The sequence below is a fragment of the Actinia tenebrosa genome, unplaced genomic scaffold (assembly GCF_029948245.1).
Source record: "Actinia tenebrosa isolate PJP-AT-01 unplaced genomic scaffold, QUT_ActTen_1.0 PGA_scaffold5__44_contigs__length_20552954, whole genome shotgun sequence".
In the NCBI taxonomy this organism is placed as follows: Eukaryota; Metazoa; Cnidaria; class Anthozoa; order Actiniaria; family Actiniidae; genus Actinia; species Actinia tenebrosa.
Window position 1 is genome coordinate 3,274,689 of NW_028292582.1, and position 17,732 is coordinate 3,292,420.

General features: G+C 37.1%; 3 protein-coding genes across 8 annotated transcripts in view; all 3 read left to right on the forward strand.

Annotated features, from left to right (window-relative positions):
* Nucleotides 1-17,732, forward strand: part of LOC116302238 (uncharacterized) — a 130,455-nt gene that overhangs the window by 85,586 nt on the left and 27,137 nt on the right. For 3 of the 6 annotated variants that reach the window (XM_089038440.1, XM_089038441.1, XM_089038444.1), the window contains one exon: nucleotides 647-734. The exons of 2 other annotated variants lie outside the window; for them this stretch is intronic. In XM_089038440.1, coding sequence (XP_088894566.1) covers nucleotides 647-734 — 88 coding nt within the window. Of the gene's footprint in view, nucleotides 1-646; nucleotides 735-1,180; nucleotides 1,256-1,781; nucleotides 2,040-11,415; nucleotides 11,548-17,732 lie in introns of those variants that run through there. One more of the 6 variants, XR_016121432.1, reaches the window with a different exon arrangement.
* LOC148906337 (uncharacterized) lies at nucleotides 8,989-9,790 on the forward strand. Its single transcript, XM_089037394.1, has 2 exons — nucleotides 8,989-9,096; nucleotides 9,182-9,790. Exons 1-2 carry the CDS (start codon nucleotides 9,067-9,069, stop codon nucleotides 9,560-9,562), a joined length of 411 nt encoding a protein of 136 aa, XP_088893520.1. The 5' UTR covers nucleotides 8,989-9,066; the 3' UTR covers nucleotides 9,563-9,790.
* Nucleotides 13,700-17,732, forward strand: part of LOC116290712 (cotranscriptional regulator ARB2A homolog) — a 42,845-nt gene continuing 38,812 nt past the window's right edge. The window contains exon 1 of the mRNA XM_089038447.1: nucleotides 13,700-14,052. Within this exon, the coding sequence (XP_088894573.1) occupies nucleotides 13,987-14,052 (66 nt within the window). The 5' untranslated portion in view covers nucleotides 13,700-13,986. The remainder of the gene's footprint in view (nucleotides 14,053-17,732) is intronic.

A 17,732-nucleotide genomic window follows, 5' to 3' on the forward strand; every position in this document is an offset into this window, starting at 1 on the left:
GATACGTTCTTAATTTGTTCTTTTGGCCAGGGGTGTCTCTCTTATCATTAAAGATCTCCCCGAGCCAGTTTTGTTTCTCTATGTCTTCAAATCTCGTTTTGATAGTAACAAAGATGTTTGGCTGGCGAGAGGTATTGGAATTTACTTCTAGCCATATATCACCCAGCGCATTTTTTAATAATGACTCTTTTACTTTTTGGCCCCAGCGAATTTTACGGCTGGAGCTTATCATTTCTTTATATGCTAAGAATGTAATTTTATGGCTCGATGTATGTGTAACTAGATTGAGCCAGTACCTTATGCATCTTAAGTTTGCAGCTACATGCAGACGGAGTCGACCTAGTTCTGCATAACAAGCAGAATTGGTTGCATATTTTCCCACTCCGAGTAACATTTTGCAAAATTTGGTATGAACAAGTTCTATAGGATCATTTTTAGAAACCTCAGAACCCCAGACTTCACTGCCGTATTACGCTTCGTCTATTCGAGGGGGGGGGAGGATTATTTTCTGGTACCCAAAACTTAAATCAATGAAATTGGGTGCCTATGTTTTGAACCATTGTTTTGAATTTGCTTTTGACTAATCTTTGGCGCCTCTTGGTTGCCATTTTTGCTACGACTGATGCAAAACGTTTTGCTTCATTAGAATGCAAGAAATTGGGTGTGTTCTGAAGAACCACTAGACACACCGGTGAAGATCGACTGTAAAGATGACTGTGACCAAGTGTCAGCAGGTATGTTTTTACCCAGGGATATTTATATAAAGATTTTACTATCCAAATCACAAGTAATATCCAGCGCCATTGTTATAGTTAATTTTCGTATTGTTTTACTTTTGCCGGCTATATTCACAACGAACAATCAGCGCAGCGCCTGAAATTTCGAGGAATGTGATTGGTTGTTCGGTACTGTCTAAAATTAGCTGACTACTGAAACACATCAGACGCCACCTTATACCAGATGGACGCTTCTAGATGGACTTCTACACGTACCTTTGTCAAAACTTTGTGTTTTTAAAAGATGTTATGGAAACACTTTGATTGACGTCCACCAAAACCCAAATATGTCGAGATGGCAAATTGTACGATTCCGCACGTGAGATTGGGAAGCACCATAAAAAAAAACAAGCTCACAATAAGATGAGAGCTTTTCGTTACTGTTTTTCCTCTTGCTTTTTCAGGGACGAATGAACATACCATGACGTCTCACCTTGCCAAAGATTCGGTCTTCAATTTTTTCGAAGAAAAACTAAGTGGTACGTACGTAAGCAATAACTGATCTATGGGGACATTTTCCGACGAAGGACTAACGTCCGAAACATCATTCAAGTCATAGCTTTTTTCTACGGTGTTCAATGTACTTATATTATACGGAGGCAAGAGAATATAAAGTAAGAGAGCACATCTGCCATACATGGGTCTCTAACCATGAAAGTTTTTTGAAGATCTATTTTTAGCCCCGCGCGCAAGTCTGAGCTATTTTTAGCATGCGATTCCTGATTGGTCAGATTGTAGTGACTTCGAGGCGAAGGAAAAAATTTTAGTTTCCGACGAGTAGATTTAAATGTCTTATAAATCAGACATTAAAATGAACTTTTATGTAGTCTTCATGAATGATTAATCTTTTTAAAAACTTGTAAAAAAATGTAAAAGTCGAAAGCTTGGTTCAAATACAATAACAATAGCAAAAATGGAATTTAACATATGCCAGCGTGCTAAGAAATCAGTTTCAAAACTTTATTAAAATCTTATTGATCTTTATTAATTCAATCTATCATGCAGCTGCATCCAGCTTCATCAAACCTACGCAGTTGACCAGGATACCTCTCCAGTATCAGCCGCATGAACTAGATTCGGTTTATAAGATGACCAGTAGCCCTAGAGGACTTGCTGTGATTGTCAACATGAACAACTTTCAACCTAAAGCAAGAGTTCACAACAGGAAAGGCTCAGAAAAGGATCAACAGGGGCTTGTAAATTAATTTGAAGAGCTTGACTTTAGAACCAAAACGCTCGTTGACCTCACTAAAGAAGAACTCTTGACACTCGACGAAATAATGGATTTGGTCATCATATGTCCACTTGGCAAATGTTGGGCAAATATGGTGCTCTATATTTGCCCATACATTTGCCTATGCAGGCAAAGGTCGGGGTAAATTTCTAATAAATTTGCCATTGCTTTGCCATACATCTGAACACATGGGTAAATATGTTATATATTTGCCTTTAGTTTAGACGCATTTACCCAGTGGGGATATATGATAACCGTTTTTGCCCTATATTTGCCCTATTGTCAAATGAAGGGCACATATGAAATCAACTTTGCACTAGGCTTTGCCCCATATTTACCTGGGGAGCAAATACAATACCCCAAACTGAGTATATCCGATGTGAGGTTTCCGTTTCAATTCATTGCAATCAAAACTTTTCAAAACAAATCAATAATTTTTCAACTGAATTATAATGGATGTTGGCTTGTTTTTACGACTTACGAGGGGGGAGTGCATGCAGGTCCATCTCAGTCATATGTGTCAATTTTTTCTCCTAACGCATGACATCAATGTTGCGACCACATTAATTCAATCATTGTTTTGCTTTGATGTCATGAAGGAGAGGTTATATGCGTTGATACACACAGGAAAATACGCGGACGATGTATTTATAATATGCGTAAGTCGTATATGCGTTTTTTCCAGTAACAATAAGAAAACTCATTAACCCATTAACCTCATGAGCTGCATTTCAAACCGCTAACATCTGTAATATTATTTGAAGCATCAATTTTGTTTAGTCTAAACATATGAATTCATCTTTTTTATTGGCAATATATGCAATTTCATTCATAATTATTTTAATTCATCTAATTTTAAAGTCATCAAACAATTCATTCAATTTTCATTTTGACTATCTAGTTACTGATGCACAGTTCAAACAGTTTATTTTTGATAGCTTTGAATATTTTTCCTGGATGATACTTTACTGTCATCTCCATCATCCGTACAATTTACGTTGTAAAGGACAAACAATTAATACTCTTTCTTTGTCAATAACATCGTAAGCAGCAACAAACTGGCTGTGTATCCTTTGTATGGGTATGAATGTAGAGGGCCCTTCCATTTCAAACAAGTTTCTGCACCAAATTTCATGTGGTCTGCCAATCCTGTGTCTTTCTGGATGTCGCTGATACCATCGAACCTTTGCCATACACAATGATTCCTGCTTGCCATCAATTATAATGGTTTGTTTAAGAAAGAAATTGACAACACCGGGGCGCAAGTCAAATGAATCGGTCTCAATACTGCCACTATATTGGCCACACCAACTTGCAAGAATGAAGGAAGAACGTTCCAGTCTAGAGTCAGAGGACCCTAGCTTTGTCCCCGAATATCCAATGGTACTAATTCTCTCAAACGTATCGGTAACACATTCAATGACCGAGTGTTGAGGTAAAATTGTTTCATAAGCTTTAAAGAGATATTCTGTATAGTCATCATCAAGAACATCAATGGATCGAGGTGAAAAACATGAGTATGCATTCATATTGCTCCACTCTAAGCAACGTAGTACTTGACCAACTGAAAGATTAAGTGTTGATGGTATTGATGGGATGCTTTCGCCAAGTGTTCCTACTTGTTGTGCCTCCTGAAGAAGTTGAAATACTGGTTGGAAAGTTTCTCGAAATCTCTCTGGTAAAGGGATATCTCTTAGTTCATGCTTTTGGAGAAATTTTCTCATGATTTGTATTTCAACAGATCTATTGTTAGTTCGAAACGCTCCTAAAATCCCATTGAAACGTTCGAAGCTGAAAAGCCAAAATGAATATACAGGCCCGTAATCTAAAATACATTGTTTGAGGTGCAGGTGTAGATGCATGTTTGGCGTAACACGTTCCTTTCCATATCTTTTTTCAAACGATTTACAAAATTCCACTAGGTAATCATGTCCTTCTTGTAGCTCTTCAGTTGTAATAAGTGGAGAGCAAAGGTGAAAGCAGGACAATACGAATAACCTCCACAGCTCCAAATCATCTGTTGGAACGATATTCCAAATGCAGAATACAGAATACAAGAGAGTCCATGTTTTCCACTGATCAGCAGTAAATCCTCCAAACGATGTTGATATCTTTTTCGGGAGACGCCCAATAAATGATGGTGCTTTGACGTCATCTACCTTTTCCTGGATTTTATTCAAATTTTCTTTAGAAACAATTGGCGTTTCAGCATTTAGCCATACATTTTTCATTAAATGTTTTGCTGTCCCTAAAAACAAATTGTGCATAGGATCAACAACATGGTAACGAGTACAATCGAAGTAAAGCAACTGTAAGAGTTCAGAATATCTTGTTCCAGTGGAAGTTTCAATTTGGTTTCGTTCATCAGCGGTTGTTGCATTGAGTATTTTCTGAGCCTCTCTTCGGTGCTCTTCATTTGTCCTTGGTGTATCGTCATCTTCGAAACCTGAAAAATTCATGCTACTAAAATCTCCGGGGAAAAATCTTGTGCACTTTGAGCACCCTCGGTGAGCAGTACATCCTAAGAAACCGCAAACTTTTCTTAGTGCAGGAATGTCACAAGCAATACAAAGGAGGGCAGCTCGAAAACATCTTGCTGTTCTACTCCCATGAGGCCGAACTTGGATGCCTTCGTGCCACAATAAGTTCAATTCGGCTACAAGTGGTTGTAAGTACGTATTGATATTCAATTTGGGCTCGTGTGGACCAGGTATTACCCCAACTATTATTACGTTTTCCTCTTTGTACCTTTCTTTTCTCGGAAGATTTAGGAGGACCATATATATGACTCCAACGCTATAGACACTGTGCTTAAAAGGCTGAAACCAGTCAACATTCAGCATAAAAGCATAATTATTAGGCTGGGCAAGGAAAGGAGTGCTGTTAAAATATTGCCAATCTTTCCACACTTGGCCATCGTAAATATCAACTAAAATATCATCCGGTACATTCCGATTTCTCCAAATCTCACATTTTTGTACAAAGTCTGGTCGCTTAATAAAGTGAGTTAGAGTCTCTCTGATGCTTTTATAACAATAAACTTTACGTGGGTACAATTTCGTCTGTCCATTTTTCAAACGAATTTCCTTAAGCAATTCCGCTCCACAAGGTGTGCGGCGAAACAATTGACGGTGATTCGGAAAAGCAATGTGAGAACATGGTTTAGCAATGACACGCCCGAATCTTGTTGTTATGCAGTCTTGAAAACGGTATAGGGTGTCGCATTTCGGACAAACAACATACTTTGAATGCTTATCTTTAAAAGAAAGATAATTTTTCAAGAGTTTGAAGGAGCTCGGGAAAACCAATACTGCGGTTGCGAAAATGATTGGCGAAAGCTCACACAAAACCTGAAAAATCGCTTTAAAAAAGGCGAGGAGAATATCAATGCCTCGGTCTGGTACAGAAAAGTATGCAGACCAAAAGCACACAAACAAGGCAATCCAGTTAATAAGGGTCACTCGGGAACTTGCTTCGACGGCAACGCTTATTTCTGCACTAGATTGTTCAAAATCTCTTTCTAGGTCTTCGATATCAATATCCCAAGTTTCAACCAATCTCCTTCTTTCATTTCCTCTTATCTCTTCATGGTCAGATTCACTGTCCGACTTGTCATCACAAAACACTTGATCTTCTTCCTCAAAGTTATTTATTCCGTCTCCTTTAAACATAAGCAAATACGATGTATTTTATTCATTCGGCATTGTATAACTGCAACATAGTATAAGATAAAGTCTGAAACCATTATAATACTAGAAAAAAAATGTCAGTAAAAAAAACCTCATGGGCTAAGGGACCGGTCATTATTTAAGTTGGGGGGGGGGGGGGAGAAAAAATTGGGGGGGGCCTGAAATTTTTGCTAGTGAAAAATGGGGGGTCTTGAAATTTAAAGATGACTTTTAGGGAAAATTTTTAAATTTTTTACTACAATCCATGGGAGGTTTTCAATAAACTTGGATGCCTTCAAAGGGGGGGCCTTGAAATTTTTTTGCGTCACTGACAATTTCTCCTCCACCCCCCCCTCCCCCGCCCCCAACTTAAATAATGACCGGTCCCTAAATGCATAATTTTGACCCAAATTTTGCTCTGAAAATAAATGATTTCCATTGAAAATAAAATATAAATTTCTAAGTCAGCAAAACAACAATTTATAATTCGTGAAAGAAAAATGATAAATCGAAAATAAAAAACCCAAGAGACATATTAAATAAATTACTTATAATTGTATTTCTCTAACTTGACAAACATGTTTTGCCGGATACCATGCTATCTCAGGATGACCACAGTCATGAATTGATTTGGAGACGAAAATGTACAGCAATATCCATTTGAACATAGTTAATTCTTTTTGGCGTTTTAAATGAGTTATCTCTAGCTATGATTTTATAAACTCTTTGAATGAACCTTTCTGAATGAACACTGAGGTTTTGATGGCAACCATAAGCCGATTACTTAATAATGCACCCTTCTTAAAAGTAACGGTGAAAACGAGGCTAAGATAGAAATAGAAAAGAATCATTTGTACCTCTAACTTAATCTCGCTTCAATAACACTAATGCTTGGTAGTAAATCCAATAGGGGAGCTAGATCATGTGCAAATCAGCCGCTTGTTAAAGATTCAGTCTTTTATCTATATGCAGTTTGACTTTAACATTTAAAGATTATATAATCTAATCATCAAATAAACGTATAACATCAATACCTTTTTGTGAAGTAGCTGGTAAGAATTCGTCACTTGATGGTTGGTTTGTATTTGGCACATCAGAGGAGTCTTGATCAGTTTGGTCCAAAACGTTTATCTCGCTGTAGTCATTAGAAGAAGTGTCGTTCTGGCCGTCAATCTCGTGAGTGAAAATACTATTATTTGAGTCTTCGTCGTCATTCCGCTGTAATTGCCATTGATTTGTTAAAGGATCATAAAATTCTTCTTTGTGACGGCAAAATACTCTGTAATGTAGATCTTCGTTACAATGAAAGCAATGATAACGCTTTGACATCGCAGAAGACATTTTGTTTTCCAGAACTATATAATTAAAAAGACGGTGTGTATCATTGGGATAATTACTCAAAATCCAAGCATTTTGAATGGCTAAAAGCCATATTCCAGCGTAATAAAGTTCCACGTCCATCAACCACATGCCATTGGACAAAAGCACGCCGGATCTTTATTACCGCACCCTTTTCCTTAGAGCTGTCACTGTTGGCGGCAGATAATGGTACGATGGTTTTAGAGCTAGAAGCTAATCAAGTTTATTGCAATGATATTTCGTGAATCTAGGCTTTAGAAAAAATTTCATAACTTTATAAAATGGAGCAAATAGCTTTAAGATAATAGATATATTACTTAACATGAATCCTGGATACAACTTCAGCATTTTTATAAGACAGTTATTCCTTTTTTATTATTAGACTTCATTATATGAACGTATATGTCATCACAAGTCACGTGATACGCCGTGATAGATAGGGGGTAGATTTGTTCAGTGGATGTACTTATTCGTTCATTCGCCTTTTGGTCACAAACAGGTAACAAACTCTGTCGGTCATCTAGTTTCCCGCACATTCTATATCTTTGCTTATAAATTGCGTTCATTCGTCGCGATCAAAAAATGGGAAGAACATCTACACCTTTACCAGGACGCCCAATGCCAATCCATTCTGTTACTGCAACTACCAGTACAAGCAGTACGAGTAGACATACTGAAAATGGCGCCAATTCTCAAAGGCTTAATATACTTATTCCCTCTGTCCCTGGTGGTAACGAGGATGTGCTAAGAGAACACAGAAATCGCCTATTGCAAGCAACAAGCGAGAATGAGAACGTTGACCCCGACAGCGAAAAAGAAGAAATTTCTTCAAATTTCTAAACGATTGTAAAACAGTTTAAAGAACTGCAAGAACAAAACCGCCAAATACTAGTGGCCTTAAAAGAAAGCCAGCAGAATAAGGACAACAGCAAGACCAAGATTACTGTCTCAAAGGCTGTTGCAGTAAGTAAAGTGGCAATATTTAAAAAAGCAAGCTATTTTTATTGATAATTTTACTGGGAATTCTTGGCGCGAAGAGTAGTTGGTATAATTATGTAGCGGTATAATTTATGCAATGCTAAAATTGGCGGGAAACCCGCCATGGTAGTGGTTAATGCTACCAAACTTTACTATTGATTTCCAATAACAAGACACTGAATGATAATGATAATTTCCTTTTTTGTAAAGGAATTGATTTGATTTCGATTTTTTCCCCAATATTATACAATCACAGCCATAAAAATAATGAAAACATTATTACTATGTCTAAGAATAACTTAAGGTACATCTTATGATTTTAATGAATTATATTATGTTATTACAGTCTGAAGTACGCTTGGTAGCAAAGAAATTACGGGACAGGGAAGAAAACCCTCTTATATGGGATTTTACTAAAGCGTAAGTATGAAAATTTAATAAAAATGATATTGTCTGAATCATCCATAGTTACTTTCCATATTAAGTTTCCACTTACCACTCAAATATGGTATTTCCTAATTAGTTTCAGAGATGACGTCAACGAACAGATTAATAACGCGATAAGGGATAGAGTTCTGAATGTTCATAAGGATGTCTCTGCCGTCGAGTTAGAAGGTATTTATGTATTTTATATTACGAAGTGCGAAAGGCCTTATGCACCTATCAAAGTTAACCCGGGGGGGAGGGGTGAGGACAAAGGGTGGTGGTGGTGGTCGGGGGGGGGGGGGGGGGGGGGGGGGGGGGGTAACGAAATCCTTTTAGAAATATTCAAATGCCGAAGGGAGGGGAAGCAGTTTGAAATAAAATAACATGGGAAAAAAACAAACAAAAAAAACAAAACAAAAAAACGAAACAAAACAAAACAAAGCAAAAACAAATGGATGCTAAAGGAGTAATTGTCGGCCAAATGCCAACATTTCTAACAAATTTTGTCTCAAGTTTTAATATATGGGTACTTGATATAATTTCAGCTGCCCTTAAAAGTCAATTTCTGACGAGGAGAAAGAGAAACAAAAGAGAGCGTTCAGGGGCCCTTGGAAGGCATCAAAAGATGCAGCGGAAAACACAAAGAAAACAAAATGTGAGTAAACTGAATTTGCAACGATTATGACTTTGTTTAATAAGAAACTTTGACTGACGGTGTTTTTTTTTCTTTTTTCTTTTAGCTCCTAAAATCCAGATCCAAGGCAGCGGACTTGTCAACCTCGCTATCACCAGGGGACAAAGAGAAAGTCAAGGCAATTATGAAACTGGAGTATATGTCATCAGAGGAGTCGATGTCAGAGGCGGATGACCAGGCTGATGACGATACAGCGGACAGTGGCTCTGATAACGAAGGGGGCCCTACTAAGCAGAGTAAAGTTTTAATAAAACACCCTCTGCCATGGAGAAGCCCCCTAGCTAACCAGTTCATGGAAAGCATGGACCGAAAAGCAAAAAGGAGGCTGTCAGAGCGCAGTCTCACCATGCTTTTGAAGCGGAAAATCGGAGAGCCGTCAAGACGCCCAAGGCCATCTGGAGGTCCCGAATGGGCATTGAGAGCCTAAAGGTTTTTATCAAATCAAGGGCACTGGGACACCGAACGTGGTTGGGGTTTCTACGAGTTTTATGAATTAAATCTTGTGTCACTGTTCCTCCGTTCCTTTGGCCTGATTTCTAGGGTTTTCGTTCTTCTTTCGATTACTTGAACGTTATACTCGTTTACTTGAAGAAATCCAAAGGTCAAACGGTATAGCAGCGGCTATTTAAGCCTATTGACCTTTGGATTTCTTCAAGTAAACAAGTATAATGTTCAAATAATCGAAAGAAGAACGAAAACCCTAGAAATCAGGCCAAAGGAACGGAGGAACAGTGACACAAGATTTAATTCATAAAACTCGTAGAAACCCAACCACGTTCGGTGTCCTTAATTAAATTTTTGCAGTTATAAATGAAGTGTACTACTACAGAATATCTAAAAAGAATCGTACATAAGCCACAGATCGATTGACAACTAAATATATTATGATCTTCTTTCACAAATTCTGTCACAAGATGAATCAAACACCTATAATTAATTTACAGAACTAGCATTTTCAATTAGTTGTAGTTAACAAATTGTTCATAGTTAATCAGTCGTCAAGAAAAGGAAATTCACAATAAAAATGTTTCAGTATGATTTATGTCTTTTTTCCTGCTTCTTAACATAGGTTAGCTATGTTTAAAGTATGAGGTGGTTGTCACGGCATATATCGTTTCTATTTTTTTTGGCCTGCCATAAGTGACAATAGCTGAAGACTGATAACATAGTTAAATTTAGCAAATATGATGAGCATAATTCAACTGAGCAAATATGGCTAAGACGCGCTGGTACATCTAAGGCATTAAGGGGGCATTAGTCACATATACGGTCAGAGCATATCGCATGGTATATGTAAGGCATAAATCACATATACGGCCTGGAAAAATACAGGGTATATGTAAGGCATTAATCACATATACGGCCTGGGAAAATACAGGGTATATGTAAGGCATGAATCACATATACGACCTTGGAAAATACAGGGTATATGTAAGGCACTAATCACATATACGGCCTGGGCAAATACAGGGTATATGTAAGGCATAAATCACATATACGGCCTGGGCAAACACAGGGTATATGTAAGGCATAAATCACATATACGGCCTGGGAAAATACAGGATATATGTAAGGCATAAATCACATATACGGCCTGGGGAAACACAGGGTAACCTATATGTAAGGCATAAATCACATATACGGCCTGGGCAAAGACAGGGTATATGTAAGGCATAAATCACATATACGGCCTGGGCAAAGACAGGGTATATGTAAGGCATAAATCACATATACGGCCTGGGCAAAGACAGGGTATATGTAAGGCATAAATCACATATACGGCCTGGGAAGATACAGGGTATATGTAAGGCATGAATCACATATACGGCCTGGGAAAATACAGGGTATATGTAAAACATGAATCACATATACGGCCTGGGAAAATACAGGGTATATGTAAGGCATAAATCACATATACGACCTGGGAAAATACAGGGTATATGTAAGGCATGAATCACATATACGGCCTGGGGAAACACAGGGTATACGTAAGGCATAAAACACATATACGGGCTGGGCAAATACGTGCACATATCAAATGAGCATTCACATTTACTACCGGGTAAATGTATGGATGATATGATATCTGCTATATATTTGCCGTTTGGGATTTTACTGGGCCATACGGACTTTGCCATCTGTGCCCATGGGATAAATGTGTAGGTACATATCATATACAGTCATTGGGCAAATATTGTCTACTATTAGTCAAATATGATATTTGCCCATATATTTGTCTATATGTTTGCCTACATGACAAATCCATTTTTTCGTCGAGTGTGAGTGAATTCCAAGACATTACCAAGTACCATTTCGGAGCCTACGACTGCTTAATTGTCTGCATCATGAGTCACGGGGATGAAGACTATTTCGTAGCCTGCGACGGAGGAAAGATCAAAACCCAAAGCATCCGTGAAATGTTTAATAACAAAAACTGCGAGACACTTTGCGGAAAACCCAAGCTTTTTTTTATCAACACCTGTCGAGGAGAACTCGAAGATCCTGGAACAGTAGTCAAGGAAAGTGGGTCCAAATTGTCTGTAAAACCTCAACCCTCGCCAGAGCCAAAAGCCTACACTGCTGTCGAGAATTGTGGTAGGGAAACTACGGCAGAAAATGCGGATATACTCACTGCATTCTCCACCGTTGAGGGGTACTGCTCTTATCGTCATGAAGAGGAAGGGAGCTGGTTTATTAGAAGCTTGATAGAGGTTTTCAGAGAATATGCTGGTGTGGAGGATGTGACGGACATGCTGATTCGAGTGAATAAAGAAGTGAATTCTAAAGGAAGTCTGGGGAGTAAGCAAGTGCCAGAACCAAGAAATACTTTGACTAAAAAAGTATTTTTTTGGCCAGGAATGAAATTTAAACAATATTGAAATTTGAACAGTGTTGTCGTGTTGCTCCATTCATTCTTCTTAGAACTATCAAACTTCCAGTAGGACGGACTGCTAACACTGACATTTTCTCTTATTAGGCCTAATTTAGAATATGCGGTACCAGTCTGGTCCCCATATCTCGTCAAAAATATACACGCTTTAGAAAAAGTGCAACACAGAGCTTCTAGATTAGCGCTTCGTCAAAGAAAAGGGGAAAAGTCCTACGAAGACATGTGTAAGCAATTGGGGTGCACCAAATTATCTCTTAGGAGGGAATATTTATCTTTAATAGAGTGCTATAAGATCGTCTTTGGTCACATTCACCTCAAGTTTCACGATAACTTTGAAGCTTAAAGACCCATTGCCACTTACCGTGATGCACCGCGGTCACAAATGAATTTCGTGGTCCATGAAATTCAAAGATTCATATATTGAATAATAACTTCATATTAAATCCTTTTCCGACATAGCATTAAGGCACAATAATGATTCTTTTACATTCTTTTACGGCCTTAGGGACTATCTAAGAGTTTATTCAAAAGGTTGGAATTGTTTTTTCAGTGGTGACACGATTCAAAATGTAAACAAATCGTGATGCATCACGGTAAGTGGCAATGGGTCTTTAAATCCACTACAGCAAATCACTCTTTTAAACTTTATCAGTTATGCAAGCAAAAGTTAATTGTTATAAAAATTCATTTTTCATAAGAATCATCCAATCTTGGAATAACCTAACTAAGAAAGTAGTTGAGGCCGACAATTTTTCTGCAATTAAAAAATGAGCTGAAAGCTCATTTAAGTATTTAATTTAGTAGAGTGCACCGCACTAAGACCGTGAACATTAAATAGTACTAATTAGTACTATTTCATACAGAATCCTTTGTTTTCTATTGTTTAATTATCACTATTTAGTGCTAAAAATTAGTATTTGCTTCAAGGATTTAGTGTGAGCACTCATTTTTATTTATTTTCAATTGAGATATATTACACTTTGTTTGACGGGTTTTTGAAAACCACTCTATAGAGTGCAAACAATATAACCGTGAAATTTTAGTGAATGCTAAATAGCATAATTCCATGCAAATTCCATTGTTTTTTATTGTTTAATTAGCACTATTTTGTACTATTTAGGATTAATTGTTTGCACTCTAGTAAACAATAAGTTCTATATAACAATTATTCGCTGAAGGCGAAGTGCCACAGAGAAATACGACACGGCAATGTTTGATATGTATATCGGCGAATAATAACCGAAACGAAGTTGAGGTAATTATTCTCGATATTCACTGAGCCTGAGGTGGATAATTATTTTAGTATAAATACACAGGTGATTCTTTCAAAAAAAGGAAAAAAAGAAGATTGCCCGACTTTCTGCTAAAGTGGTCAGCCACCTTAAACACTGTAAGCTTTGAATTGAATAAATGTTAATTTTCCGGATTTCCAATTTATCTCGCACACTTTTATCTATTAAACTGGGGTCCCAGTACTGCCACACGTCAAAAAATGCCCAATGTGCCATGGAAAGATTTTTTAATGAGTGTGAAACATATACCATATAGACAGCACGCCCTGGCCGACAAGGACATGCTACGACATGCCGTTACATTATTTTTATTTTGTTTTATTTTATTTTATTTTATTTAGCATTTACCTCACATCAAATCATAGTTTAAAAAAATGAAAAATATAAACAAATTACAAGCAGATGAGATTACGAAACCTGTGACGGTATCCCTTACCTCTCTCTTAAACTCGAAATAACTTCCGGTCCCATTGTGTTTCAGTTAATTCAATCAAACACATTACGTTGAAGTACGGCTATGAAATCAGTAAAACAAATATCTATGGGTTGCCTGTGTTAAATTACATTCCATTTTCACTCTTCAAATGAGAGGAACGCCTTGGCAAAATGCTGAATCGAATGTGAAACCAAACAAACCAGGGAAATTCCCCGAAACTACTTCACAGTTGCATGGTTGTTTCTAAGGTTTTCTCTTCCTCGTTTTGTCTAACATTCCTGCTTCTTTTAGTCGTAAAGGTAATACTTTACATCATCATTTCATTGTACAAGGTCTAGTATGTAATATTCAAGTAGTGTAAAGTTTTTTAATCGTCCATGAAATATTAATTTGAATTTTTGATCGCAAATTTTCCAGTAGTTGTGGTTTCTCAGATGGAACCCAACGAGTACAAAGACTCGTGTACAGCCGATTTTTACAGAAGTCGCTTGCGTTTTTGTCCGAAAGAGAGGGAAAGAATGGCTATGGGTAACTGTAAGTATTATATTGCGCAAACTTTGTTCTATGAGATTTTCATTGCTGTACCACGAACGTTTCCTTAGAAATATCTTAGATATTTGAGCTGTAATGCCTACTACATGATTTATTCAAACGGTATTCAAAAACCAAGTCAAACTAGCTTCTTGTCACTTAAATCTTAATGGGCATGCTCAAGATGAGTTAATAAATATATAGTCTTTTTTCTTGGGACAGCACTATTAGGAACAAGCAAACCAAGGCTGTCGATCAATGATTTTGGCTATCAATTTAAGGGTAAGTAAGCTTATTTTGCTATGATAGGTGAATGATCTCTTGGTGTTAAATAAACAGAAAACATCAAGATCATCACTACACAAACGACGAAGACAAAGAAATTGCGAGAACGGAATAGCGTTAATAGTGTGCTTCGGATGAGATGACGAGTAGAGTAAATAAATGAGAGTCAGTAGGTTTGTAATGGACACTAGTGCAAAGACGGTCGTCATTATCACTGTATATTTATATGTTTTTACTCATCAATGTCTCGTGTTTGAAGACGTAATCCTTATCTCATAATCCTGCGATCTAATTTTTAAAATTTTGTTTCTATTCTGGTTTTCATTTTGTTCGTGTATATTGTCATTCACCATTTTCCATACATCGGTTCACTGGTCAAACACGAAGCGCTCAAGCAAGGCGACAAGGTACTTTCAAAAGGATACTCAAATTTGATCCTTGCAACCTCGACTGAATGCTTTGTGTTTGAGCAGTAAACCGATGTATGGAAATTGGTGAATTGTTTATTTTTTATATTTCCAGTTAATTAATGCATACAACATGATTTAGTAACTGCTATTTCTATGATATTCCCTGTTTTTAATTTTCATCTTTTTGAAGTGTGATCATAAGTTTTCAATAAATTGCTAAGTGGACTTTATCCTGTGTTAAATAAAGGAGTTCAAGTTCGTTTTTGAATCTTTAAAGTTTGTTCTATTTTTATCGTTTTTGTTATTGTAAAAAACAAATTGACATCAGATTTTTATGTGTCTGTCCTCTTCTTGACAATATAAATTGCGTCATCACATTGTCAAAGTAGCGTGGATCCACGAGGCGTAGCCGAGTTTTTAGCGATCAAAACAACCAACGGAAAGAGCGCGCGCTCGTTGACGTCAGCTTTATCTGTCTGTCCTCTTATTGATGATAAATAATAACCAATCAATTTTCTCACGTTTTTCTGTATGATATGAATCCATTTTTTTGCGCATTCGCAGTTTTCCAGAAGTGAAAAATAATCAATGACAATCCTGCTTTCATACCGGAGTTCTGTGTTTACTTCCCATCAAAATGAAGATTAGAAATCGGGATCATATTTTTGTTAAGTCTTTTAACGAAAGCGGGCACTTCTCGTTTGAATTAATGAGAAGTTCTCGTTGAACCTTAAATTATACTACTCTTCCCAGTAGACCGAGGTAGTTGTGATTTTTTAATCGCCTTCGTAGCGTCTGTTATGTTATCCGCAAGTACATTTCAAATCGACCACGTGATGCCAATGTTGTACCTCGAGGACAAGTTTTTTACACCACGTGATCAAAATTCAGTCAAGTTTTAATCACATGTAGTAAAAAACTTGTCCTCGTGGTACAACATTGGCATCACGTGGTCGATTTGAAATGTACTTGCGGAAAACATAACAGACGCTACGAAGGCGATTAAAAAATCACAACTACCTCGGTCTACTGGGAAGAGTAGTACCGAGACCTTTGACTCTTTTTCAAAGGAAGCAAATTAAAGAGATATGGTGGAGTTAAATGGTTCACCATTTTATAAAAAAAAGAATTAGTTTGTGCACTTTTCTTCTAACTTTCAGATCTTCCCAACATAGTTCATTTAACAGGTTTACTTTACTATAGTTCCCTTTATTGCACCAGTTACTATCCGAGCACATTCATATTGTATATCTTCTAGGATCTTACTATCTTCTTCACTACAACCATCCAGGATAGTGCCACCATGTTCCATCAAAGGACGAATTGAGCTTTTATACAGAACAGTTAAGGTTGAACGATTCAATTTATATTTGAGACCCTTAAAGATGTTTAGGGCTTTACTAGCCTTTTCATGAATGGCCATGATGTGTTCTTTCCAAGAAAGGTTGTCTGACAGAGTTAAACCAAGATGTGTATGAGAGCTAACTTCGCGAATAGGGACATCATTGAAACAAAGTATTGGGTGTGCTATTTTGCTACGCTTTACTGTGAACGTCATCGATTCACATTTAGTCATATTCATTTTCATTGACCACTTATCACACCACTGACTTATAACCTTCAGAACATTGTTTAGCTTACATGACGATCGTAGAGGGTTGTCCACAATATCTAACAGTGAAGTATCATCAGCATAGAGAAAGCACTGCGATTGTACATCCACACAGACATCATTTATATAAATCAAAAACAGCAAAGGTCCCAGTATAGACCCTTGTGGTACTCCTGTGTATATATATTGGACCAGTTAGAACATTGTCCTTCAATCACAACACACTGCTGTCTATTTGAGAGATAACAGCGGAACCAACTCAATAACGGGTCTCTAGTGCCTATGCTTTGGAGTTTGAAAATTAGACTTTCGTGCCAAACTCTGTCAAACGCTTTACTATGAGAACTGGGTTAAGTGGCTATCATTTCTACAAAATTTATTTACACTGTATCCAATACACCTAAAATAGTACTCCGCAATAAATATATACATAAAATTTCCTTTCCAAATTGCATGTCAAAAGTGTGAAATTTCACACCTAAGGTGTCAAAACAACGCAGGCAACCCAAGGCTCTTTTTCAGCAATTTATTAATATCTCTCTCTAGAAAATGTTATGAAGAAAATAAAACTTGAGCTATGAAAATAAATTGTATAAAGAAAAAAAATTAGGCAGCCCGGAGCAAAATATTTTTTTGGCGAGTTTAAACTACCGTGACACGGTTTTCGGTCGTAACATTTTATCAAAATATGTCTTTGCTCCGGGCTGCCTAATTTTTAATCTTTAAGGTCTATTTAAGATTTGCTCCAAATTTAAGGATAGTATGATAAATATAAAAGAGTTTATTGAAGAACGCGTGAGGGAGAGTGGTGCTTTAATGCGATAAAGTCGCTATAATTCTTCAATTTTGGATTCAAACGAAAGAATTCGCCGCCATATTGTTTCTGACATTGAACTACGTCATGACTCACGATATCAAGTCGATTGAGCAACAAAAACTATAGGAAAACTTCGGTTTTATATCGCCCACGCATCGCTTCATCCGAATCCCGTAACGCGTCCCAAACAAATGACATCATCCATAGCAACGTTCTGAACGCATGCGTATTTCGACAGTGAAACACGAAACCACACCATAAATTTGACAAACAGCAATCTACTTACTTATCAACAGACTTTCTTCGAGTGTTTTAATAATATAT

Coding starts and splice junctions, on each gene's coding strand:
- LOC148906337 (XM_089037394.1), top strand. CDS start 9,067: ATGCAGCGGAAAACACAAAGAAAACAAAAT. Junction 9,097..9,181: donor AAACACAAAGAAAACAAAAT/GTGAGTAAACTG, acceptor TTTTTCTTTTAG/CTCCTAAAATCCAGATCCAA.